Here is a 26,355-nt window from a genome sequence, read left to right as displayed (position 1 = left end):
AATGTGCACACATCCCCACTCAATAATGAAGATTGGAGGTTGCTGATTGATTGACCAGTCAAAAGCAACACTAAAATGTGACTAAAATCGTTATTTTAAATTGATGTCATTTGTTTGAATATGCAATTACTGTTATGTTTTAGAATTCAGGTAATAGACCGGAAATGCCCGAAGCCAATGGCTGAGGGCAGTAGAACACTGAGTAATCACAATGGCTGGGGACAGTATAACACTTGGTTGTTCCCAGTACCGATAGGGCAATACACCAGTCCCTTGCCTGACTAAATATTAAATAAATGTATCTTCTTGTTCTAGTCTATAATGATATTATAGACGATGTTGCTGTCATTGCCGATACGACCCCACCAAGTACTGCTTGGTGTCGTGTTACAACTTATACTCATCAATATCAAAGCAAACCCAAAGGGTTCCCATAGCTTTTGCCCACCATACATCTTGCTGTCATATCGACTATAACAACATTAAAACCACTGCTCAATGTTTATATTTATGTATATTGCCTCACCACTTTCATCAAATTTGAAAACTGAACCAGCAACAAATTACCGCTTGTTTCTTTTAAATGGCACATGACTAAAAATCAGCTGAACGAAATAGTACTTTTTGTTTCTTCCAATGTTTAATTTCGTATATTTGAAGTTAAACATATCCATTTTCAAATTCATTAACCGTAGCAAAACTTTTTCCCTGTGAACTGCGAAATCGCGTGACGTCATATTCGTGGAAAGCATAAGAGATGGGGTTGTCGCCAAGTTTAGTTTTGGAAATTGAACACGCACGAATCGAAAGTGGAACTCACGAAGAAACCTGGGGTATTCTGAATTGTCACTTGATTAGAGGTGGATACACTGCTCGGGACTGCTATTTGGCGGTTATCTGTAACCTGAGAAAGGCATTTGTTCACTCGACAATCTGTGGAACGCGAGGAACAAGCTGTTTTGAACAACTTTAACTTTCATATTCGGGTCCAGTCTAGCAGACGACAGAATGACATTTTTGGTAAATGTTGACGAATTACTTATTGATACGACATGAAAATACATTTGCAGTATAATGGATTTCAACTAAGAATTAATAAACACATTTTTATGGCAGTTTCAAACAGGTACATTTTAGTGTTTGTGTAAATCTCGATCGAGCGATTCCTCGTTGTTGGCGGCCATTTTATTTGTTTACATAAAACAACTGTCTGTATTCCTACACCAACTGTGTATTATAGCCTGAGGCCCTGGGTGTTAGGTGCATGGTGACAACTGCCTCTTATCATTGTGTCAATGGGAAAATGCAGAGCAAATGTAAATATATTGTTGTAACACGTTACGTTCAACCGATAAATAATTGGTTGCATATTTTGGTGCCTGTGAGGTTTGGTAATTTGCTGCTCCAATCCTCAACATCCAGCATATTGTGATCCTGCGTTGCTTAGTGGACACATATGGAATATCAGAAGTCTATGGGCTGTCTAAAAAGGAAATTGGTACCCACAGAATCATTTCAGACGTGCCATCTCTTGGTTTATTGTATGGTTTTAGATTAGTCAGATAGATTTCTATCTATTTGTAATTTAGCACACACATACTTTTGCAAGGTTTCAATTGACAACAGATGTGTTCTACATGGTTTATCCCTCACAAATATGTAACTTTGGTAGGCCAGGCCATATTTTACACCTATATTTCTGTTGATTGGGGAAGACCGATTCCCGACGTGCCTGACTTAACTCGTCACTGGAGCATATATACCTGATATTAATCATTTGTGGTTAGGCTTTAAATTTTAAAAAAAGGTTTATAACTCCCATGCTAATATTAGCCAATATGAAATAGCGACCGATCAAGGTGACACACATGATATATGCAGTAGTTTTATTCTGTTCAGTGAACAATTGTTTTTACATGTCTCCTTTGTCTTGAGATCCTAAGAGTAACATGCTAGTTGGCTAGACAGACCAGGCTAATCCTCTTGAGTGTTAAAGTTGTCAAGCCGACGACCTGTCGTGTCTAGTCTCCATATCCAACCTTTCGTCAAATTGAAGTCTGGAAGGAAATTCTCTCCGACGGCCACCACAACAAACATGAAGTGGCAAAACTTGTGTTTTAAGTAACATGACCTCTTGATTTGGCGACGTATGTTTACATAATCTTAGTTTTGGTAAGCCAAAATAGCTCAGTTGTTATTTGATGTCATATTGTTATGATGATGTTGAAAACTGCTGTTATTTAATTGACATACAGAATAAATGCAATTTCGTTTTAAAGCATAAAACGCTATCATGAATACGAGAATCGAAGAATCGAATGCTCAACGTGGCTGTCGTTTTTTGCTCCTCATGTAAGTCAACGACTTGGTCAATCATTGACGTCTCGGCATTTTCTGCTGTACCTTGCTTCCATTCCATGTCGTACAAAGTATGGTTTGGGTATTCTTTTTCATTCATAGGCTTCCTACTTTTTTGTGGTTTTTCGTGAAGTCATCAGGCATGTAAGTTTATTCGACATGGCAATTTCATGATTGTTAGGAAATTAAGTTAAAACGCAATGAAATAAAATTGTAATGCCTAGACACGCTAGATTGTAAAAAAGTACAGGAACATGTCAGGTTAGCGTATAAGCGTGTTTATCATTCAGCGTACATGCATGCATAGCATTTAATTATCACGCATCAAAAATTCTAACACCGACAAGCCACGCATGACAAATCGCGTCTGATAAGCTAAGGGTACTACAGAACATTGCAATGCCAAGAAAAAAACTCCGGTATGAAATATTAAAGGGATGTAACTACACGTGTATCCCCATGTCACTAAGCACATCTTGGATTTACTCTAGCCGTCAACTTAACAACTTTTTTAAGACATGAAAAATACTAGTATGGCGTTGATAAACCCGTATATGAGAGACGGATAACGCTTCTTCAGATGTAGTATAGTTTACATTGTTGATTTGACCTCAAATTCCCCCACTAAATCCTCTTATCTATTGACCTGGATACATTTATACCATATTGCGCCTACGTAACTGGAGTTTAACACCAATGTACAAGGTCGTTCGTGCCTTGATGCCCAATGAAATCATGTCACACAACGATATCTGTACATGCATAAACTAACTTTATGATGGATTACAAATCAGCATTTTTACGAAGGAAAGCTTCGATACATCAGAGAAACTGGCTGATTGGTTATAAGTAAGATTTCAGTGCATAACAATTGTCTTCTGTGGAAACCATCGACCCTGGACAGACGTTTGTCTCCTAATTTATAGCGGGTCGTTAAAGAGAGATAATAATTTTCAAACGATAAGGTGCATCAGGGTACCAGTCTAACGGCAGTAGCACTTAATTAATCGGATATGACGTGGATGTCATAGCAAAATATCACATAAAGAGAAGCACAGAATTATCTCCCTATGCAATACACGGCCGGACTCGTGGCGCCTCTCCGGAACTCTTAGAAAGCTGTAGAATTCGAATTCGTAGGCGTACATCCAAACAGGCCACTTCGTGTCGACGCACTTTCCACCACTATCCTGTGTACTACAGACACATTGAAATAAGAAATGCTTCGCAACACTTCAAATGGAATAGAAAACTCGATAGTCGGTGTGATTTATGTCATATACCATCGTGGTTTTGCACTTCAGTAACATTATTAAGATATTCCAATACAAAGATAAGAAGTAACAAAGTCAAATGAATAATTGGTCACAATGTTACGACTATTAAATATCCATCTTACTGCTAGGACTACTAAAATATCATCCACAATGGCAGGACAACTCCAATATCATCCACAATGGCAGGACAACTCCAATATCATCCACAATGGCAGGACAACTCCAATATCGGTCACAACGGCAGGACAACTCAAATATCAATCTTAATATCAGAACTACTCAAATATTTCACAATACTAGGACTACTCAAACATCGGTCACAATGGCAGGACAACTCAAATATCGGTCACAATGGCAGGGCAATTCAAACATCAATCTCAATATCAGAACTACTCAAATATCGGTCACAACATTAGCACTACTCAAATAACTCACAATTTTAGGACTATAAGAATATCTCACAATACTAGGACTACTAAAATATCAACGATATTGATAGGGTTAATCAATTATCGGTCACGATTCTAGGCCTTCTCAAATATCAATATCAAAACCAGGACTACTCAAATATCAATCTCAATGCCAGGACTACTCAAATATCAGTCACGATTCTAGGAATACTTTAACATCAAGCTCAATGCCAGGAATACTCAAATATCTATTAAAAACACTCGGACTACTAAAATATCAACAAATTGATAGGAATACTCAGATATCGGCCCCAATTCTATGAGTATTAAAACCTCTCCCAGTACATGTATATGTTTCGAACATTCTTTAGCGATTCGATTTAAACACAGTCCCAAAAAAAGAAAACTGCTATAATGCATGCCATTTCATTTATTGAATTCTATATTACAGGATATTACTGTATATAATAATATGATTTGTTCTTCAATTTCCGACCATGTGGCGATATCTTTATAGATATTTCAATCGTACAATGGTGATCCAAAATTCTCTCCGTTATTGCAAATATAAATATTATTCCCTGTGTGTCGTGTCAATAATAAATTTCTTTTGCTAAGTAAAGCTGTTGTATATGTCTGATTGAACTAAAAACATTTCTATCAACGCATGCTTATGTATTAATATTTTGAAATATATAGATGGATATTTTAAATTGATGGGAAGTTGAGCTTCAGTTGAAGTTGAAGTTTTATCAAATCAATATTTTCTGATATTTCAGCCTTAAAATAATATTGATATGATAAAAAGTATGTCACCTGGGCACCAAGCATGTCTTTTGTGTAATCCCTGAATGAGATGTCTGACTGGATATTATATTAAAAGTAATGAACACACAGTACCCGGCGTGTCAGTCAGACAACTAAAGCACCACTAATGGTGTAGTAGTAATTTAGGCAATCTTACACAATGGAGTAGACAGACATAATTGTCTCAGTGACTCTAGGTCATGCCTATAATGGGACATAGAATGACTCTTCTGGACAAGAGGGCTAATAACATGCAACACGACATAGCTTTGTTATGTACTATCATAAATAAAAACAAAAATAAACAAAAACAAAACAAAACAAAAAACAAAAAAAGGATAGCGAAAAAACTATCTTTATTCCTCAAATAAAATACTCGACAAATTATATTGGCAAATGGTCCTCGATTCTTGACCAGGAAAGTAGCCAAATAAGAAAACGGCAGTCAGTTGTGTTAAAGACAACTCATGAATCTTCACGTAGATGGTTGCAATGCAGACTTGTGCATATGGTACTTTTGTTCCTTCTGTAAGCAGGTTGAGAAAACAAGTCCACATTGATGTTTTGTATGATACTTGGTATATAGAAACGCCTGGGTATAATGCTTGACAATTGGATTGATACAAAAACACCACATGCTAATCAATATCACAAAAAAAGGAAAGATATTTTATTTGGAAAGCATGGTAATTTATAACATTCAAAATATTATATTGCATGTAATAAAATAGAACATCTATAAACAGCGTACTTACAATATATATATGATATCTGCTGACTGAGCTAATATGTCAGACTTTATTAAGTATAATTCGAATGAGAGTTGTGTTTGAATTGTTAACGAAATGTAAAAGGAAAACTTTGTGAAGAAATACCATAAACACGATTATAATTTTATCCCTATCGACAGAATATTAAGTTTGTGTGTGATACATAGTGTGATACCTTGATCATTGTACGACATTCTGCTCTATTTAATATATACATTTGATGTTAATTGACAATGACGTGACATTGTTATGGTCTGAACGATACATCATGCTTTGAAAATCGGACCTTTTAATACAATATGCTTTTGCTAAAAGTCATGATTAACCGATAGGCTACACCGTTACGAACCACAGTCATTGCTAAATAGCAATATTCCGTATGTTCAGAATGTCTATCGACATTCGTATCTACTCCTTCACTATCGTTGTCACTGGGGGTTTCATTGGACAGACAGTGTCGTCTACATTTAAAGGCCATACATTCAAGGGAAGGTCAGGCGGTCGTGTAAGTATAAATACCGACATTGACCGAATTGATGCCAACAGATTGATAGGGGCATACTCAGGTTAAATTTTACGAATAATATCTTCCGCCTCAATATAAGGTTTTATAATATTCCCATTTGCTGTGCATTGTCACTATATAATCTTACTTAACAAAATAGGAAGTTACCAGATCACAATTCTCACATAATTCCCATTGGTGTAGATATATTAAGAACAATGTTTGTGACGTCATCACTAGATGACGTCATTTTGTCTGACGTCACTATAATAAGTCTATTTTGACGTCACGAAAATTCGTGCTACGGGATTAAAAATCCTGATTGGTCAATGTAACAATTTATGAAAATATGTTGCATAAAAGGTAAATGTCCTCACGATGGAATATGTTATTTTAAATGTTAAATTAATTCGATGATTTTTTTGTTTATATTTGGGAACGGTGGCCTGCACTTATGACGTCACAAGAAAATGCCCAATACTGACAACGCGAAATTTGATTTTTCAAGGCCATAACACTGTTCCAGGTTGAACATAAGAAAACAATTAAAACGGAACTATCAGTATAAACTGTCTTCTTTAGGAAGTTGTTGATGGTCTTAGGATATTCTCAGGATCGAAGACAAATTAATAATAACGACCAATTAGATACATTATGTCTAGAATGTATGTAATTAACAGACCAATATATACATTATTTCTCCAAAATATATGTAATTAACAGACCAATATATACATTATTTCTCCAAAATATATGTAATTAACAGACCAATATATACATTATTTCTCCAAAATATATGTAATTAACAGACCAATATATACATTATTTCTCCAAAATATATGTAATTAACAGACCAATTAGATACATTATGTCTCCAGAATATATGTAATTAACAGACCAATTAGATTTAACAGACCAAATTAGTAAACACCTGTGTTTTTACCTTCCTGTCATAGGATCATTTGTAAAGTTTATTGTTTCAATTTATCGATATAAACTCTTCTAACATTTGTTTTCGCCCGTACAAACGCTTTCCTCATACAAGTATAAGGAAGTGATATTTGCGCTTCGAAATGTAATGTAGCTTTCCGTTCTTCTTCTGTAATTGTTTCTTTATTTTTGGATTTATATGCCTATTGTTTTAATTGTCAATTTGGTTTACCAGGCGTTTGTCAAGTTGTTCACCTTAATTTTGTAGCAAAAGTCTAACTACACCAAGATATGTTGAAGGAAATGGTGCGACATGATCGACCTGTACTGGTCTGTTTGTGATCCTCTTGGATACTAGAATAATTCGCTCCACAAAAAATCTTTTCCGGTCGTTATGAGAGTATTACAAGCAACATCTCATCATTCCTCCGCTTTGTTACCCCATCATTTGTAAACTATGTAGTATCTGTTGTGTACATGTGTCTAGTCATATTTTATACTCCCTATTGGGTATCTCTAGTAACTAGGTATGCTATCTATATTTACAAAAGACTCACCACGTTTGGTTCTAACCATTAAACAAACTACAGTTATTTTAGTACATGTTTTTTACGACTATACCTAATTTCTTATTATAGATCTTCCGTGCAATTTTGAAGTATTTGCTGGAAGCTATGTAAGCTTTGTTCCATCACCTTGTACCGCCGCTGTAGCAGTCCATGAGGATATGATATCAAGTAGTTTAGTTACAATAATAAAGAGAGAGAAAAAAGCCTAGTAAACATTGCCTTAAAAAATAATACAGTTAATGTCGACCTCTGAATATAAAACTGCATCACACAGCTGATTCGTCCTTCTAGGATCCTTCAGTGTTGTTAGGGACATCACACAGCAGTTTCGTCCTTCTTCGACTCGACAGTGTTGTTAGGGATATCAAACTGTTTCGCTCCTTCTAGCATCATTCAGTGTTGTTAGGGACATCACACAGCAGTTTCGTCCTTCTATGACTCGATAGTGTTGTTAGGGATATCAAACTGTTTCGCTCCTTCTAGCATCATTCAGTGTTGTTAGGGATATCAAACTGTTTCGCTCCTTCTAGCATCATTCAGTGTTGTCAGGAACATCGCACATCTGTTACGCCCTTTCAATATTCGTTTGTATTGTTTGGGACCAAACGCATATCTCGCATTCCATAATAATGGTAGAAAGTTCTTAGGTGGGTGTTTGAAGTTTTGGGTGTTTTGTTTTCCTTCCTCCTACCAAAAGGTCTAGACTATCAGGTACATACCGGACACAAAATGGTATCCAAGAGTGCCGATATAATACACAATATCATTGCAAACTTTTGCAAACTTACGTGACAAGTATATTTTTGGCACATTTCCTGCTATAGAATAAGATGCTGGTGTTGGTCTGAGCTTCCTCGTTTATTTTGGTGATGTTGTAAATCAGTTTTCGTTTGTATTCATGCCGTAGGATCACTGTTTAGTTGTTCGGGGGTGTAACTGTCACCTCATTTTCCTATGATCTATGTTTGATACGTGTCTAAGTGAGCCTCGATCGATCGATCTCCCATATACTACGGAATTGAGATCTAGCTTCTCACTCTGACGTTACTTTGGACTCGAAGTGTACGGATCTGAGTTTGGAAGTCTCTTTTATCATGTAACCTATATTTGTACAATCATACTTTTAAAAGGTATATCTCAGTGAAAAAAATCACTATTTCTACTACTTAGGACGACACAGCCATCCGTCTGAAGTAGACCCATGATTTGTTTTGGGGTCAGGACAACGCAGACGGCCATTTGAAGTAGGCCTTGTTATGGGGTAGTCCAAACAGGGGTTATAGATTTGGCCAACCACAAAATGAGTACACAGGGTTAATAGATAGTGAAGTCTGTCTGTCAAATGCAACACGGCCGCTTCCACAAGATTTATCATTTTCTTGCTCAATCTATTGATTTCGGCGTGTTTCAAGTAAACTTTGCCTGCTGGCGTTTCTTTTCAATAAATCATGTGAACAGAGAAGGAGAAAAAAATTAATTCCTAAATAGACAATGTGGACATAACACGTTGGTATGATTTATACTGACCCGCGTGGTCAGCCTGTGTACTAACAAGAAGAGTACTGGTCAGTCTTCACACCAGCTAGAACAATACGGTCAAGCTAAAGAAGGAATACATGTACTTTTTATCTTTTTGTCAGCTTTCAAACCTAATGAGTCCCATTTTTTTTTTAATTTCTGTCTGGTCAGCCTTCACACAAGTTAGAACAATACGTACCAGATCGCTGAAGTACGTGAGGAAAACTTGTTTAAAACGTTTCCCTGTTGACGTTGTAAATTTCTATCAAATTAATCCAGAACCCAGAATCCCTTGTGTTACAATTATTACGATTTAAGTGATGAGATATGATACGAATGTGAGATTTCGTATTCGTAATCTCACCATTAACATCATGCGACCTAACTCCCCGATTAATATTTCTAATTCAATAATCATACGACATATTTCTATCTTGTAATCACACGATTAATATACCTAACAACCATTTGTTAAAAATCATGAATAATAAACCACGTGCTCAATATTGTTTTCTTTACAGATGACGTGTAGGCAGCCGTGACGTCATGATGATGTTGAGCAACACGGCTGCGGGCGAGTACCTCAATGTGGGGGACTACGTCGCGCTGTACTCGGTGGAGACGGAGGGATATGTTTACAGCGTTCAGTCAAGGTCAGTGACGTCATGTCTATAACATCCTACATAGTGTTATATGTGTGTATTTATGTGATAGGGCACCACCGGAAGTGAGAGTTACACGTGACAGGATACCGTCGTGGGCAACAGCCATCAGTAGCAGATGTCCATGACAGAAAAAAAGAAAAGACAAAAATGAATGAAACTGCTAGACAATATGAATCCTGGTACAGACCGCGTTGAGTAGTGTAAACAGACTGTTTTAGAGGATGATTTATCGACAGTCTCTAATGTAAACAATGAACCCTCCACACACAGTAGCTAATCTGTCAATATAAAAAGCATGTAACTGGGGGTTCACGTAAACTCATATAAAATCACGCTACGAAACTTTCTTTTTGGCGCAGGAAATTAATGTTCAAATACCAGCGACATCTTCTAATCTTGGTGAGATACTGTTAATATCTAATACAATCAGCAATGCGTGTAGAAGCGGGCAATCAGTAGGATAGACATGTTCCTCTGACAACATCTCTTTAAGAGAACTTTGATGAACCAAAGGACCGGGCCTGTTGTTATCATGTTAATCATGTGGGCCGATAATTGGGGTGTTCATCTGTGTCTTTTATTCATTGTGTCATATATCTGTCGCAACCTTGGCAATACATGTTTCGATCCTCATTTGTTCCTTTTTGCTCTTCCTTCAGTAATTTATTTTCATCTTTTAGTTCTCCTTGAAATCTGTATTCCATATGACCTTCGATATTGCCATTTCGTTAAACCTAGCGGCATATAGGAGGTAGGGCTCTGTCAGTAAGTGAAGAATTTGTGAAAACGTAGAGTGATAATATTATATCATCTGGAAACTTTCACTTTTAATATACTGACCGGAGTTGTTTGTATTTGTCATCCCTGTTAATGTTGTCAGATGAAACAATATAAAGTTGACCTCGGGTAGAGCTGCATTTTGGTTGCCAATACGTCCGAAGGTCTAAACTTGGTCCTGTATAACAAGGTTTATCCCTGACAAGAGTGGCCAGACAGGCCGGCTAGTAGACGTATCGAGGTATATATGTAAATATAACATTACAAGGCATCGTCAGTATCAGTACGGTACGTTTGCCATTTTCTCGAGACAATTTCAATCGAAAATGTCGTTTTGGAGATCACCTACGAATGGATTTGATGCATGAATGTAGACGCTTTGCGATTACCTTATGTAAATATGTCATCAATTACCGACAGGTGTCGCGGAGGACTTACATCAATGGCGGACGGTGTCTCGTGTGGCCCATGGGGAAAAGCTCGATTTTCTGAAAACAGCATATAAACACGGAGGGGGAGGAGGGGGGAGGGGGGAGGCATATAACGTCACCGATCATCAAACAGAACTTTGAAATAAGGAAACAAAATATAAAAATAAATAAATACAACATCAAAATAATACATGGTATAATTTGAAAGAGTCCTTTGTTACAAGGATGTGAGCTGGTATAGTATTGTATTCGTCTTTAGATGAGAGTTCAATCAATGATAGTATTTGTTTCCTCCTATTTTTTTGATTACTTAATGTATCTGGGTATATTCCCTTTAGCAAAACACTAACCGAAAACCCTGTCTTTGAGTGACTGTTCCTTATTTTTCCATGATTGAGTGAATACACATTTCACAGAACGATGTCTCTGGATCTGCGGTACCTCCGAATATCGTGAAATCAATGTCTCCGGTTTTTAACACTGAAATAATAACCTATCTCATTTTCACAGAACCAAGCGAGAGTACAAAGGTATTATCGTCTGGAAGCTTCGGTACCGTAGGCCAACAAACACACGATAATAGTAACACAGAAAAGATTCGTGAAAACAATGGTTATGTATTTAATAAATACATGTATTAAAAACTACCTGGTCATCATGAACTTTGCACATTTTAGGAACAGGTATATGTTATTTGCCCGGGGCGTAGACTGTAACATATGGCTCCGGAATATCATTAAGGGACTGTTTATCTAATTTCATTTGCAGGGTTACGATCGAATCATCTTATTGCATATAACGTACGAGCGCCTCATGTGGGAAAACAAAGACATCTATAATTGTTAAATATTTAGAGAAATATATGACTGTTTATGAGTTGCTGAGCTTGTGAATGATGATAGCATTATTTTGCCTATATATTGACCGACCCTTCCTTACGTAAGAAGTGTTCCCTATACAATAAACCCAGTTTGATGGAGTCCCGTCACACGAACTGTGATCCCCGGGGAAATTGTACCGTCAATGTTCATTAGGGGTATTTATGTGGGTTCTGAAAACAATGACTTCTCAAATGAACTGAACACCAATCTGTTTACACATGGACGGACATATCGCGGTCTACATTATCACTTTGAGGAAGAAAATTGGGACAGAGAAAAATAACCAAAAAAAAGCAGCGGAGGGAAAAACGACTTTTAATATCGGAGCAGGAAAAAAAAGTGGCCGATGGGAAAGTAGGAGGAAGAGAGAAAAGAGGAATGGCGCGTTTGTTATTTATCGATATAGATCATAAATTATACTATATAAGTACCGTCACGTTATATGTTTCAGGCGACTTTAGGACAAAACGAAGTCAACTTATCCCGCTCTCTTTATCGTTCACCGAACCAAACCAGCATTGTCTACCTGATCGTAAACATTTCATTCATTCAAACATCAAGTACAGATTCACAAAAACAATTTTAAAAAAAATAACTAAGAAGTATTGCATATCGTCCTTCTATATATTGACGTGTCGCTATGTAAATCGTGCCCCAGGTTCATCACTTTCTATAGAAGCATCACAATGTTTTGTGAAAGTATGTGTTATTCCAGCTTCCTACCTCCAAATCCGGTTCCTCTTAGGTTACATAAAGGCAATAACCAGAACCAGGAATGTCCCGTCTTTTGAATTGCTCCGGTCGCATTTGATGGCGTGTAATACTTTCCTAGGTTTCGAGTTATCTTTTTCGAATATGTGATTCGACGATGTCACCTTCCGCATCAAGGATATTGTATTTTGAGTTCTGTTGCTGAATCGTCATCTAGTTTGTTACCATTGCTGCTTAGCTATCTGCATTAATGCTGTGACATGTCACATCACAGCGGAGTCTAGAGATGCAATGGCTGATGTCGTACCTGGAATGCCCTTTACGGGTGAAATATTGTTACATTGCTCGTATTTGTCTGTCTTGATTACATAAGATGTATGTGTCATCACTAAACTGTATTGAGATCATTGATGTCCTTTCAGCTCCGTCCACAGTGGGTTATACATAGACCACAACCAGGACCGAGAAAAGCCGTCCAAAATTCCTAACCCCCAAGGTACGTCTATTAATTCCCTAACCCCCAAGGTACGTCTATAAATTCCCTAACCCCCAAGGTACGTCTATAAAATCCCCAACCCCCAAGGTACGTCTATAAAATCTCTTGCCCCAAGGTACGTCTATAAAATCCCCAACCCCCAAGGTACGTATATAAAATCTCTCACCCCAAGGTACGTCTATAATATCCCTCATCCCAAGGTACGTCTATGAAATTTCTCACCCCAAGGTACGTCTATATATTTAATGAGAAAAAAACTCCAAAGTCCATAACCCCAAAGGTAAGTCTACATATTCATTGAGGAACAAAAACCACCAAAGTCCCTAACCACCAAGGTACGTCCCTAACCCACAAGGTACGTCTATATTAAATGAGGAACAAAACCTTTCCTTCTCCTACTCTGATAGATTAGATTCACACGAAATCAGGAATTCTATACTAGTCATAATATTTCACATTTTTTACTGATAAAACGTAAGGGCTGGATTGGGTTACCTGTTGAGTGACCCATACATCGGACACTTTACCTTTAAATCACAACCAATAAAAGTATAAATACAAATCGTTTAAGATGTAAATAACCATTGTATATGCATGCACTTTCATAGGTATGTTCATATTTTAATTACACAAGAGTTTGTGATATAAGGTTAAATTGATTCCAGCTGTCGTCTTCGAAATTGGAATCCAAAACCGATACAAATTAAACAAAAAGTACCGGAAATGGGTGAACCAAGCGGCGTCAACAACAGACCTGACGGAGGACAAGGGACTGTTGGCCCAGGCCAAGGTGGGTAATGTCATTGTTACAGCTGGTGACGGAGTCATTGTACTAACATTTATATTTGTGTAGATAGTTATTGTCGGGCTGGTAACTTTTTTTATTGTTTGTATTGTAAGTTATATGGTTATAAGATGTTGAAATCTTTTGGTTGATATTGTTTATTTGACAAAGCTTTTATTAATGTAAATACGAGAAGAGTTAATTTTACATGCTATAATAAAACAACGTCCTGTACAGGGCATTTTGATATTAAAACTGTATTGAGAAAGAATAAGTTTGTTTAACATGTAGTGATATTGATAAATGTTTTGCCCAACATTGATGTGTGTAAATATAAATGTTATTGTATTTAGATCATAACCGATGATGTAATTACGTAATAAGTCAGGAAAGTAATAATGATAATAATCAACAACAACGTGTCACAACGAGAATATTCATTCACAATGGTTTATGCCAACCCTTTTTTGTTTTATTATAGACACATTCTTATTTAGTTATCTTTTATGACAGTTTGCAGCAGATGCCGAGAATGCGGATAACGCTGCAGAACAGAAACGTCAGATGGGCAAGAGAGTTCGATACGGGGACATCGTACAGGTAGGTAAAGGTCATAGTATAAGTAGGTCCGGGTCATCTCTTAGGTGGGTCAAGCGATTACAACGGATGACACTTTATTTGGACATCGTACATGTGTGACAAGATCGTATCATACATGTGTCAAGTAAAAATAAAGAAGAGCTCGACACGTTAACCTTCAACCGGTAGGTCAAGGCCATCTTATAAGTAGGTCAAGTTCATCTTCTAGGTAGGTTAAGTTAATCTTCTAGGTAGGAAGATAAACAAGATAACCGTACAGATGGGCCAATTAATAATGGTATATGGAGTTATGCACGGGGACAGTGTATAGACAGGTCAAGATCGGGGAAGTGGGATAATTAAGGCTGGGATTATCAAGTGCTTAAAACATAGAGTTTAAAACGGGAACATCGTACAGGTGGGTCAATTTAATGTAACGAAGACTATCGAAGTCTATCTGCGACATGGCCAGGGTATGTAGTAGCAGAAACTGGTTAAAGCTATCAGCAAGATTGTCAATTCTAAAATGAAATTAATTATACTTATAGTACACGAATAGCGATATTTATTAATGTAATACTACAGATAAGTATGTTGCGATGTCTAGCACGTACATGTGAGCGCTAGCATCATGTGTGTCGACTATCTCACTCCAAAATAAGGAGTCAACAGTGGCCAGACAAGAGGGATTACTTATATAAACTAATTGTCCTCGCTATTTAAACGAATGATAGATATAGCAAGATAGCAATTATAGCTAGATGACAAACACATCTAGATCAAAATGATAACTACATGGGACCATAGATCATAATTATATCAAACAATGAATAACAATGATGGAAAGTATGCAGAATGAATGCGAAGTATACGTGATATGCTCGTGAAGACATTTCTTTAGACGAATACGATTTTGATTTTAAGGATAATTTATTGTAATAATTTTCATATAAATGCTTTGCAAAACCTAACACGAAGACATTCAATATAAATAAAACAAATAACGGCTGGCAATACCAATAAACATGTTTCTAACAAACAGTTAATTATTATTTAGGTGAAGACTTAACAGTATCGGCAACTATACCATTTCAGGAGTCAATTCATGTTACTTCAGATCTGAGCAAAATTCCGCTTTGTTGAATATTTGTTTTTTGTGGATGTACTATTTTAAATTTAGAAAAAAAAACCGATCCTATGCCGTCTGAAAGAATTTGTCTAATTAGAAAATGAGGAAATTAAATTGGTTGTTTCATACGAGGTTATACTACTCTCACTGGTCCCGTACTAGGCGCGCGGCGCGTACGTCATGGTCGTGTTGCAGACCTGGGGTTCATTTGTGCCAAATCTTATGCAGATGCAAAATAAATGAATTACACAGACCTCGTTAATTGCCATTACGTGACGTCTCGGCAAATCTCGCGATAGGGTGATCTATTTGTGGGGATTTGTAAAGCCCGGCTCAGAGTTCCTCAGAGAACACTTATTAACCGTTTTATTTCTCAATGATTGTCGTGGAAGATTTAGACACAGCCCTAATGGATAGGCGGGAACATTGATCACGCTCCCACGAGGCGTCTCGGCGTCTAATTTAGACCCCAGTTTCCCAGCGTCACGAGTTTTTGTGTAGTTTTTATTAGAATGAAATAAGAATAAGGCTTGCTGTTAATGATTGTAGAAATAGGAAAAACAAAATTGTAATAAATTCAGGTCTTCATTTGTCTTTCCAAATTACATGTATGTGATAATATCATTATTTGAAGCTGTACATTGTTTCTTTAATTTGTTTGCGGTTTTGCTCTAAATTGTTTCTTCGACATATTATTTGCTTGGTATATTAGATATTTCTCATTTAGACGAATATTTTGGTGACGAATGAAATACGTCAGCCTTTGAGTTGCGATTGCAAATAGTTCGCTTTGTTGCATTCTTTTTTTATTAAATTATGACATATAGATTTGATACCAATTAAACAATTATTTTTCTATATCACGAAATGAGCTGTCATAGAGTTATAACAAGTACACATAAATTCCCTGTCGTATTTTCTTTTCTATATTTGAAAATATTTTAAAGACATTTTATATAGCTCTTGACACAAAGTTCAAATAGTCAATTATTACTTTGATTTTTACGAGTTTTGCCCTTTTTACAATTTTGGAAGTTAACGTTAATGCTGATTGGCTTATGAACATGGTCCTATCTGCGGACATTATGAGAGGTGAGGAAATTATATCGTCCTTGTTGATATATATCATCTACCCACTATGAAGTGAAATTCACAGTTTTCTCCTAGATAAAGACGTTTTCGTTTTCCTCCTTTCCCCATTTTGCCAGAAGAATGTGTTTGTTTACACGGTGATGTGTTCATCGTTAATCACATAAGTTTTTTCCACTAGATATATTAACCTTTGATAATAACATGATTTTTTTTGTGTGAAAATTTGACGTATTGCTCTCTTCAAATTTCATCTTTGTCTTTTACTAGCTTTAATCAGTTTATAAAAAAAACATTGTTTTGTAGCATTATCATAATGTTTTTGTATCGTATGTACTGCAGTACTTCATGACGTCATGCAATTGTAGAGAAACATGTCGTAAACTGTCATGAAGTAAGTTCTGAATGAAGTCAGATCTACTACGTGTATAATTAGAGGGAGCATCGGAGAATTTAATGCTTTTGTTTGGTCTTATACTAAATATTAAAATAAAAATCCCTACCTGTGGTAATTAATGGTATTTTTGTATACCAACGAATTTGATTATAACAAAGTATGCATACAATTGTACGTGTGAACGACGAATCAGTCCGTCAGGGTATGATAAACACACGGAATACCCAATGAAGCGCCCAGAATAAAGCCAACAAACATGAAATTAAACTTTGGAAGTAGTTTTTAATTACTGGCCTTAATTAGGTATGATTAATGTTTATTGCCTCATCGTGTAAAACCACGAGACTACCATTCTGTTTGTAGGTTGTAGTTTGATGCTCGTATATGATAAGGTAGCACTCCAGTCCCTCGTGACAATTCATGAATTACTGATCCTTTGTTCATACACAACTATCAATATGGCAGAGGCATCCTTCGATGACCTTATTTCACTTTCTCTTTTTGATTTACCTTCATATAGGTACTTAAACTTCGAAGAGTGTCTGGCATTTCCCCCTTGTTAAATTAAGATCATATACGCGTGTAGGTGGCGTTCTGACATTTTCCTCGTTGATATGACTTCATACTAATCGCGTGAAGAAAGTTGTTCTTCCACTACTTTATGGTACTTACCTTCATATAGATACTTGTCCTTCGCTGACTTTGTGGCACTGTCGTGTCTTGTTTTATATTCACACCGTCTGTTATTCTCAATAGCCTTTCTCATCTGGTGGTGTCACGTCACCTGTAAACATGTATACAATTAATAAGGTGTACCCATGCAGGACCATTCTGTTGTTGTTACTCCCCTATATTATTACCCAATATGTATACTGTACGAAGACATGTATTAGCTGACCAAATGATACCAGATCATGCTTTCGTTAACCATTTAAATACATGTGTATATACAATTTATATGTGTACTGCATTTTATTATGTATATTGTACCATTCCATAGTTTAGCTGACCCGTTATTCTAATGTGAACTATTTCATGTTTTAGCTGACCCGTTATGCTAATGTGAACTATTTCATATTTTAGCTGACTCGTTATGCTAATGTAAACTATTTCATGTTTTAGCTGACCCGTTATGCTAATGTGAACTATTTCATATTTTAGCTGACTCGTTATGCTAATGTGAACTATTTCATGTTTTAGCTGACTCGTTATGCTAATGTGAACTATTTCATGTTTTAGCCGATCCGTTGTTCTAATGCGAACTATTTCATGTTTTAACTGACCAGTTATGCTAACGTGAACTATTCTATGTTTTGCTGACCCGTTACGCTAATGTGAACTATTTCATTTTTAACTGACCAGTTATGCTAATGTGAACTTTTTCATGTTTTGATTGGACCCGTTATGCTAATGTAAACTATTCTATGTTTTGCTGACCCGTTATACTAATGTAATCTATTTTATGTTTTAGCTGAAGCACGCCTTGACGAACAAATACATCCACATGTGTACCTCACAGACCAGCCAAACCGACAAAAACAACATGGTGGTGAGTAATATATCCACAATTCTCTTCATTTTTAATTCTTCGTCGCCTTTCATTCTGTCTTTATACTTGTAATAGACGTATGTATTTGGTCCCCGTCAGCCGATCCTTATCATTACCACACAACGTACTGTTTCATGTTGGCAAGACATGTATCTGGCATGAACTTTGTAAAAGTTTTCCGTCCTTCCGGGGACGGTCCATCGAAGGCGTTGGTACAGCTGCCATGACAGGCTGGATAAAAACAAGGTTATCTGATCTTGGGCTTAACGACCTAGGTGGCCATTGCCTCCCTATAATACTTACACATGATATATTAGTTTTTGATAATAACATGATATATTTGGTCTTTGATGCATACGCTTGATTTATTGAGAGCTTTGATACATACACAAATATGTATGTAATCATGTTAACAAGTAGCAACACACTCGCTATGGCGTGTTTTTGTATACTCTGTCCCGTACCCCCGGGGCATTGTCCCCGCGATACGAGTAACCGGTACTATAGCTAATAATCCCCAACAATGATTTATAGATTAGACGATGAAAACAAATTTTGTGTTGTGATAACCTAACAGCTTTGTTTGATTATCCGCCTCTGTGTCGGATTGATAACTCCATTGGTAACGAGACTAATAAACACTGCCGTGTTTGTACGACTGTGGTCTGTAAGGAGCACAGCGTGTTATGCAGTCAGTACGCCCGCAGGTTGATGTTTCAAACCGAAATAATGATCACTCCCTAATTGAATTGCACACGCCGCCCCAGCAGAACAGAGCACATGGCATCTACCCGACTAGTGAGTGGAGTAGTGTTTGCCCCGCCCAGGGAAATCTAACGTTACACGCACGGGGACTGGTCTGGCTAATGTCACATCACAGTGCAAGCCCCCTTAATTAATCCTATATCGATGTTTTCCTGCTTTGGGCATGTTTATTAGACCAGTTTACTATTTTCACTCGGCCAGAGGACATTGGGTCAGTAATCTAGGGGACAGACGGCTCTACGCTGTCCCGTAATTCCGGGTCCGAGGGTTACGCTCCGTCACACCGAGGTACACATCATCATGGCGATTACATAGTGGTAGACGTACGGTGGATTCACAAAACAATGTAATTACACAGACCCACGGTGTGTTTGTTAGGCCATATTTAGTGTGTAGCTAATTAAAATATCTCGGTAGTTACCGCAGTGGGCAAAGACTACCGTCAGTGTAATCAGCACCATCATCTCTTATCGCAGTAGTCAGCTGGAATTCACTATGACTTTGTAGGAAATTAAATTACAACAAATACATGTTTGACATGAAGAAATTAGTTTTCCGCTAATGAGATTTTTACCGGTACATACTGCGCCAAGTGCTGATCCTGTCATTGGGAGAATCGCTCCGTCTCCATGGACAAACGTAGGCAAATCTCCAAAAACAGAGAAAATTCTGCGGTTGATGTGCTGTACAATCATGTCATTACTTCGAAATGCAATATATCAGACACAATTCTAATAATCATATTTTGATTGAGACCTCTGAGTCTTTGAGCTGTTTTAAATAACATTTTGTTAGATTATCCACGAGCATGTAAAAGTAATTATATTCAAATGAGTGTTGATGCATATGTATGCTAACTTATTTACAGTATATGTACACCGACGTAAACGTGATAGTAACACTATTTGTATCTGTCTCCCATTAACGTTTAAAATATGTTATCTCAAATTATCAAATTAATGAAATCTCAAACCATCAAATTGATGAAATATTATTACATAAGCGAACCGTCCTATCTGTAATTTCACATTTGTTTTAGACAAATTATTTTTTAACTTTTTATTTCTTCATTTCCACGCTTTTAATTACTGACGAATCCTAAATTTTGACACATCTGTGTGTACACTTTCATTCATTCCTCCGATAAAATGGGTATCTATTACTAATTCGTATTTAAACATCCTATTATTGTATATAGTACTTGTATTATAGTTATAGTGATACTATTTTCATGACCAGCAGTTACACACATCATAACTTTACTTTATGTGAGTCAAACAAAAAGCAGAAAGTAACTAACAATTTAATATTTATACTATGTTCCTCACATAACTATTTCTGCTGTCGTCGTTGTACCATATCCATCTGGAATAAACCATCATGTAGTCGACCATGATGTATTTCCATATATAGAATGTTAACAACATCCCGAATTAAGCGTTTAATTTTAACTTATCAAAGTCGAAAGTAAATCAAGCGCTATAAGTTGGATAACCAGCCTTATATCGTCCTATAGGAGTAGATCTACGGATTGAACTCGAGGTCCAGTTACAAATTCTTTCATCAGTTTCGGTGTCAAACTGTAAAAATCCTCAGTATTATCACGAAAATTCATGCAAACGTATAAAATAACCGACTGATCAATATAACTCGCAATAATTCAAGTAGTTTTGTAGTTAAAAGGTGCCAGAATAATTTTGTTGTAAAAATAATGCCGTAAACGGTCGCGTATACTCTAGAATGCATTAACACTATTAAAGGATGAACATAAGAAGGACCTAAATCTAAAACGGAAGTATAAGCATTAAACTGTTTTCTTAAAAAAGTAATTGTCTTATGATTCTCACAGGATAGCAGACAAATTAATCATAACACGCTAACGTTCATTATTCACTTTGTCTGCAATCCTGTGAGAATTATAGGGCAATCACTTTTCAAAGAAGGCAGTTTGATGCTTAAATAGATGTCATTTATCGCGTCAAAGTAGAAATATCCAATTATTGAATATTCATAATGTAATTGATGCGTCTCGGTTATTACCCTTTATAGATATACCGACATTCAAGATTACTAGGATGTGCACTCTTCTATAGGAATACAAATATTTTATCGAACGTGCCAGCACGTGCACGCATTTACATGGCTGAAGTGTTCATTTCGTCCGCGCTATGTGGATACATTATACGATACAATCCCTCGCAGATCAAACACTCTAATGAAGATACTATAACTCCAATTACTTAATAACGTCACTTTATGTTTTTTGTGAAATTATTCCAGATCTGAATGATGAGATATATCACGTGATAATAACGACTCGCGATGTGTATTTTAAGATAACACAGCGCCTAATTACAAATCTGCAAAAACGTGCAACCTTAACGTTACAACAACTGTTGATAAACACAAGTGTTTTGGTGTATCATTAATATTGTCAAAGTCATGTCTAGTAATAAACAGTTTACCGATACAGAACAGAAACCTACACCGCAACTGTAGTCTGCAGTTAAGGTCGCCAATATTTATTTGATAAAAACTATTGACTTAAGAAAGATTTGTTTTGAAACATGAACTAATGGATTCATCAAATTTAGTACGAGGTGTCTTTTTCGTGCCGATGATACAATGCAGCTCCACAGATGCCAATGTTGGTACGGAAAGTCGTCCTATCATAGCTACGTTATTAAGTTATAAATGGTAATCTATGGAATCCTCCTAAAATTGGATTCTTTTGTTTTATTCTTTTACGCAAGTCTGTGTAATATAATCCTTTCGTGAAATTAAAAAAAAAAAAAAAAAAAAAAAAGCAAAAAAACTAAAAAAACCTATTGGTTCTTCAAAGTTAAACTAAATTATATGGTTCACTTAGTCATGTTTAATGTTTCTTTTATGCGTATTTTGAAAGGTTCACTTTGTCACTTCCGGTTGCCTGATATTTATGTACGTAGCGTTCTATTGATAACAGTGGGTATCAGACTTGGACAAGTGGTCATACCAATGAATGTATTTAACCTACCCACATAGCGTTTTGTTGTGGTATCATCTTCCATTGTAAATTTACTACATAGCTTTTTGTTGTGTTTTATCTTCTTCCATGGTGAATTTACTACATAAATTGTTGTTGTTGTTGTTGTTGTTGTTGTTGTTGTTGTTACATCATCTTCTTTTGTAAATTTACTACATAGCTTTCTGTTGTGTGGATTCCTCTTCCATTGTCAATTTACTACATAGCTTTCTGTTGTGTGGATTCTTCTTCCATTGTCAATTTACTACATAGCTTTTTTGTTGTGTGGATTCCTCTTCCATTGTCAATTTACTACATAGCTTTCTGTTGTGTGGATTCCTCTTCCATTGTCAATTTACTACATAGCTTTCTGTTGTGTGGATTCTTCTTCCATTGTCAATTTACTACATAGCTTTTTTGTTGTGTGGATTCCTCTTCCATTGTCAATTTACTACATAGCTTTCTGTTGTGTGGATTCCTCTTCCATTGTCAATTTACTACATAGCTCTCTGTTGTGTGGATTCCTCTTCCATTGTCAATTTACTACATAGCTTTTTTGTTGTGGCATCTTCTTCCATGGTAAATCTACCTCATAGCTTTCCGTTGTAACATGGTAAACACTAACTCGAAACATTTTGTCGTGCTGCACGATGTCGATGTTATCAAGAATTTAAAAAATCTCTAATTCGTCGGAACGCTATCTCATGTACGCTAGGGAGGAAAGGCCGAGACTCTTAGGCTCTGTTGGTACGACTTGTTATTTAGTCAAAGCAATGTTCAATGGCTATCCTATTCCTTTTCATCATTGGCGACCGTATTGTTGATGTATATTCTAGTTGTGGTCTAACTAATACTTAAACAGTAGAATCAATGAAAGTGAAAGTTCTGAACATTAAACCAAGGTTTCTGTTAGCTTTGGTACTGCGATCGCAATTTTGATATGTTGGCAGCTATTACTCCAAGAAGAGCGCCCCTGATCATTCTTTTAACAATTTTGCTGACCATTGAGTAAGGTTTTTTGGACCTCGCTTTAATCATTGGATTTAAATACGCGTTTTTCCATTCACGGAGTTTTTAAATGTAAGGTTGCAAGTAGTCTAGCACGCCCTATTTGCGGGTCGTCTATACTTATTTTGTCGGTTGTAAAAACACATAGCCAAACTGGTTATTTATGGCATTGGCCGTTTCCTTGTCAGACTCGGTGTATCCTCCATTTGGAGTCCTGTAATATGAGAACGTGGTTTTATTTTGGAGTGTACGTACTGCGCTATAACATTAGGTCTTGCATGATATTTTCTTCAAGTTTTTTTTTCTAAAAAAGCAGGTTTGATCTCCTGATTGTTGATACTGTTGCATTCGTAGGCTCTGTATAGTTTTGGTGATTAACACGAATTTGAAAAATATGTCAAAAATCTAGACGCCTATTGTTTAAAGACCTTTTGATTCTAGAGTGTTCACCCAAATTATCCCTGTGTGGTCATTTTTAGATTTAGCAAGCTCATTTTTGCTGTACAACTTTGTAATGTTCAATATAATGAAAATGATATACATTGTATAACAATGTCGAAAATTATGCATTTGTGATATTTGTTTTACATTTTCGGTGTAACTTTAAGCATGAACCTCCCATTTTTATAGTTATTTTTGAAAGTTTAACTTGTTTTCTTTTAATATTCTAAATATTTTATAAAAGTTTAATAGAGAACGTTTTACATAAAGTGTTAAATCTGCAAAAACTTGATGAGCAATGAATATTTTCCCGTTAAAACTTAAAGTGAAGGGATAACTAAAATTGATATTCTGAGTTAACTGAACATGTTACAGAAAAACTTTAAAAAAAAAAAACAATCTAAAAGAAAATACTATTTTTGTTAGTTCTGGAAGTATCCATACTTATCTGATAATATATATGGAAGATATTGTTTGGATTTGTCCTGTTAAATGTAAAAACAGCAAAATTAACTTAAAACACATATCATGTCATATTTGGTATCTTTGACTGGTCATAGCACAAAAACGAGCACATAGACATATAATTCTTCTTGCGTTTTCTGCCATGTCTTTAACCCTTCTTTCCAGAAATGTATGTATGAGAAAAATTGTTTAATACAGGAAATGTTTTGACTTCTCAGAGGTGTACATCCTTAAGTTACTATTACCATGGTAGCGCCAGAGTTTGTTACATTCGTAGGAAATATTTCAGTTAGATGTTATTTTCCTCGGGAGTATCCTGTAAATACAGCCAAACAAAAGCGCATCCGTATCTTTAAGTATATTTTGCACACAACATTGTCTTCGTGCTCTGTTTTCCCGACAGTTAGACTAGACTTGTTATACATAGGTTAGGTAAATTCTAATTTGCTAAGGTGTGCCTTATTACCCGGGATTTTGTATGTATTTCGAATTGAGGGTTTATGGGAAAAATTTGTTTGGAGTATGAGGTCCGGATCTTAATACCAAAACGTTTTCCCATCTTTGTATTTGTGAGTGTCCACGTATATCGTTTTCATTTTATTTGTATTTACACATGTCTAACTGTTGTCCTTTGTAGGAGATATAGGTATTTGACTCCTATAGGATGTGTCTATGGAGGGCCATTAGTCTCTTACTGGCTCTTTGATGGTATCCTGACTGTAGATGATGGTGGTTTCCTGCCATCCAAGTATTTGGTTGAAATAGTGAGGAGTTGAGCGGAGTTTGGTCACGGTGCTATAGAGGGAGGCCGTGGTGTCTCAGAGTATCACATCATTGGACTCGGGCTTGTTGGCCACGGCCTAGCATTCGATCTTTTCCCTCTCCTTTCCTCTTGTTGTTGTTTGGAAATGAATGAATGGGACAATGTCTTAAAAGCTACAAAATCAGAAAACGTGTCACTTTTTCGATTCGCATGCCTCATGTATGTCAAAGATACATTCTGAAAGATTTGCACCATGCCATGTAACATGTGTCGACTGATTTGCTCGAACACTCGAATAACACTGATCGAAATATATGTTTGGGCTCTGATAACAATCCATACTTACGATAATTATACGAACAGACACTATTTTCGTTTCTGAAATATTAATTTAGCACTGTTATGTAACGTTTTGTAACACACTGCTTACATTTCCCCAATGGCAAATATTCTGACATAATGGGTACATTACAATATGCCTCATCACGATGTCAATGGTCTCCTCTCTTGAACGTAATGGATGGTAAAACAGATAGTCGTCATGTTAAAAACTTAGCGACACGATTTGAACATTATCTCAAGTTTCTATCTAACGTCTGATTGGCATTGTGAGTTTGTAAATGGACTGCGCATTTACTTTTAACAATGTCTCATTCCTGCTGTGAAGGAGTCCGTTTAACATTGAGAAGGCACATAATACGCCGTGCAACAACCTTTTTTTATTCCAGCATTTAGAAAATAAAAACCACGAGTGTGAAGGTAATTGTTTTTCTTTAGTAAGTTAGATCCTTATTTACAATCCATGAAACGTCTGTGTAACAGGAAACGGGCAATGTCAATTAACACCAGTACGTGACGTGTGAAAGTGATAGCGCGCGACGTGTTACTATATTTTGATAGCGCGCGACGCGTTACTATATTTTGATAGCGCGCGACGTGTTACTATATTTCTCAGCATATGATACCACAGCCTAAATAACATAGATGTATAACATTTTGGTGAGGTCGATACAAGAAACAGTTCCTCGGTTTATATTTTTTTTCTTTTGTTGATATATGTATCGACCGAAATAAAAAAAAAAAAAAAAAAACTATAATTGTTTTATCGTATATATATTTTCTTTAATTTTGTAGAAGATTGGGAAGGTGATGGAAGACACAATCTAAAAGTCAGCATTACCTTAACTCATTTGATACAGGATAACAATCTAAATTGCTGACTAAACGGATCCAATATGAATTAGATGATATTTAGTCTTTGATAACATTTCATTGTA

The 26,355-nt window shown here is 36.2% G+C and overlaps 1 protein-coding gene across 1 annotated transcript in view; it reads left to right on the top strand.

Annotated features, from left to right (window-relative positions):
• LOC117337594 (inositol 1,4,5-trisphosphate receptor type 2-like) overlaps positions 1 to 26,355 on the top strand; it is a 96,165-nt gene that overhangs the window by 18,419 nt on the left and 51,391 nt on the right. Inside the window, exons 2-6 of the mRNA XM_033898642.1 lie at positions 9,666 to 9,797; positions 13,032 to 13,105; positions 13,771 to 13,895; positions 14,403 to 14,489; positions 18,555 to 18,632. Coding sequence (XP_033754533.1) covers positions 9,691 to 9,797; positions 13,032 to 13,105; positions 13,771 to 13,895; positions 14,403 to 14,489; positions 18,555 to 18,632 — 471 coding nt within the window. The 5' untranslated portion in view covers positions 9,666 to 9,690. The remainder of the gene's footprint in view (positions 1 to 9,665; positions 9,798 to 13,031; positions 13,106 to 13,770; positions 13,896 to 14,402; positions 14,490 to 18,554; positions 18,633 to 26,355) is intronic.

Source organism: Pecten maximus, chromosome 11, assembly GCF_902652985.1.
Source record: "Pecten maximus chromosome 11, xPecMax1.1, whole genome shotgun sequence".
Lineage (NCBI taxonomy): Eukaryota > Metazoa > Mollusca > Bivalvia > Pectinida > Pectinidae > Pecten > Pecten maximus.
Note: the sequence above shows the minus strand (reverse complement) of the source record. Positions and strands in the feature narration are given on the sequence as shown.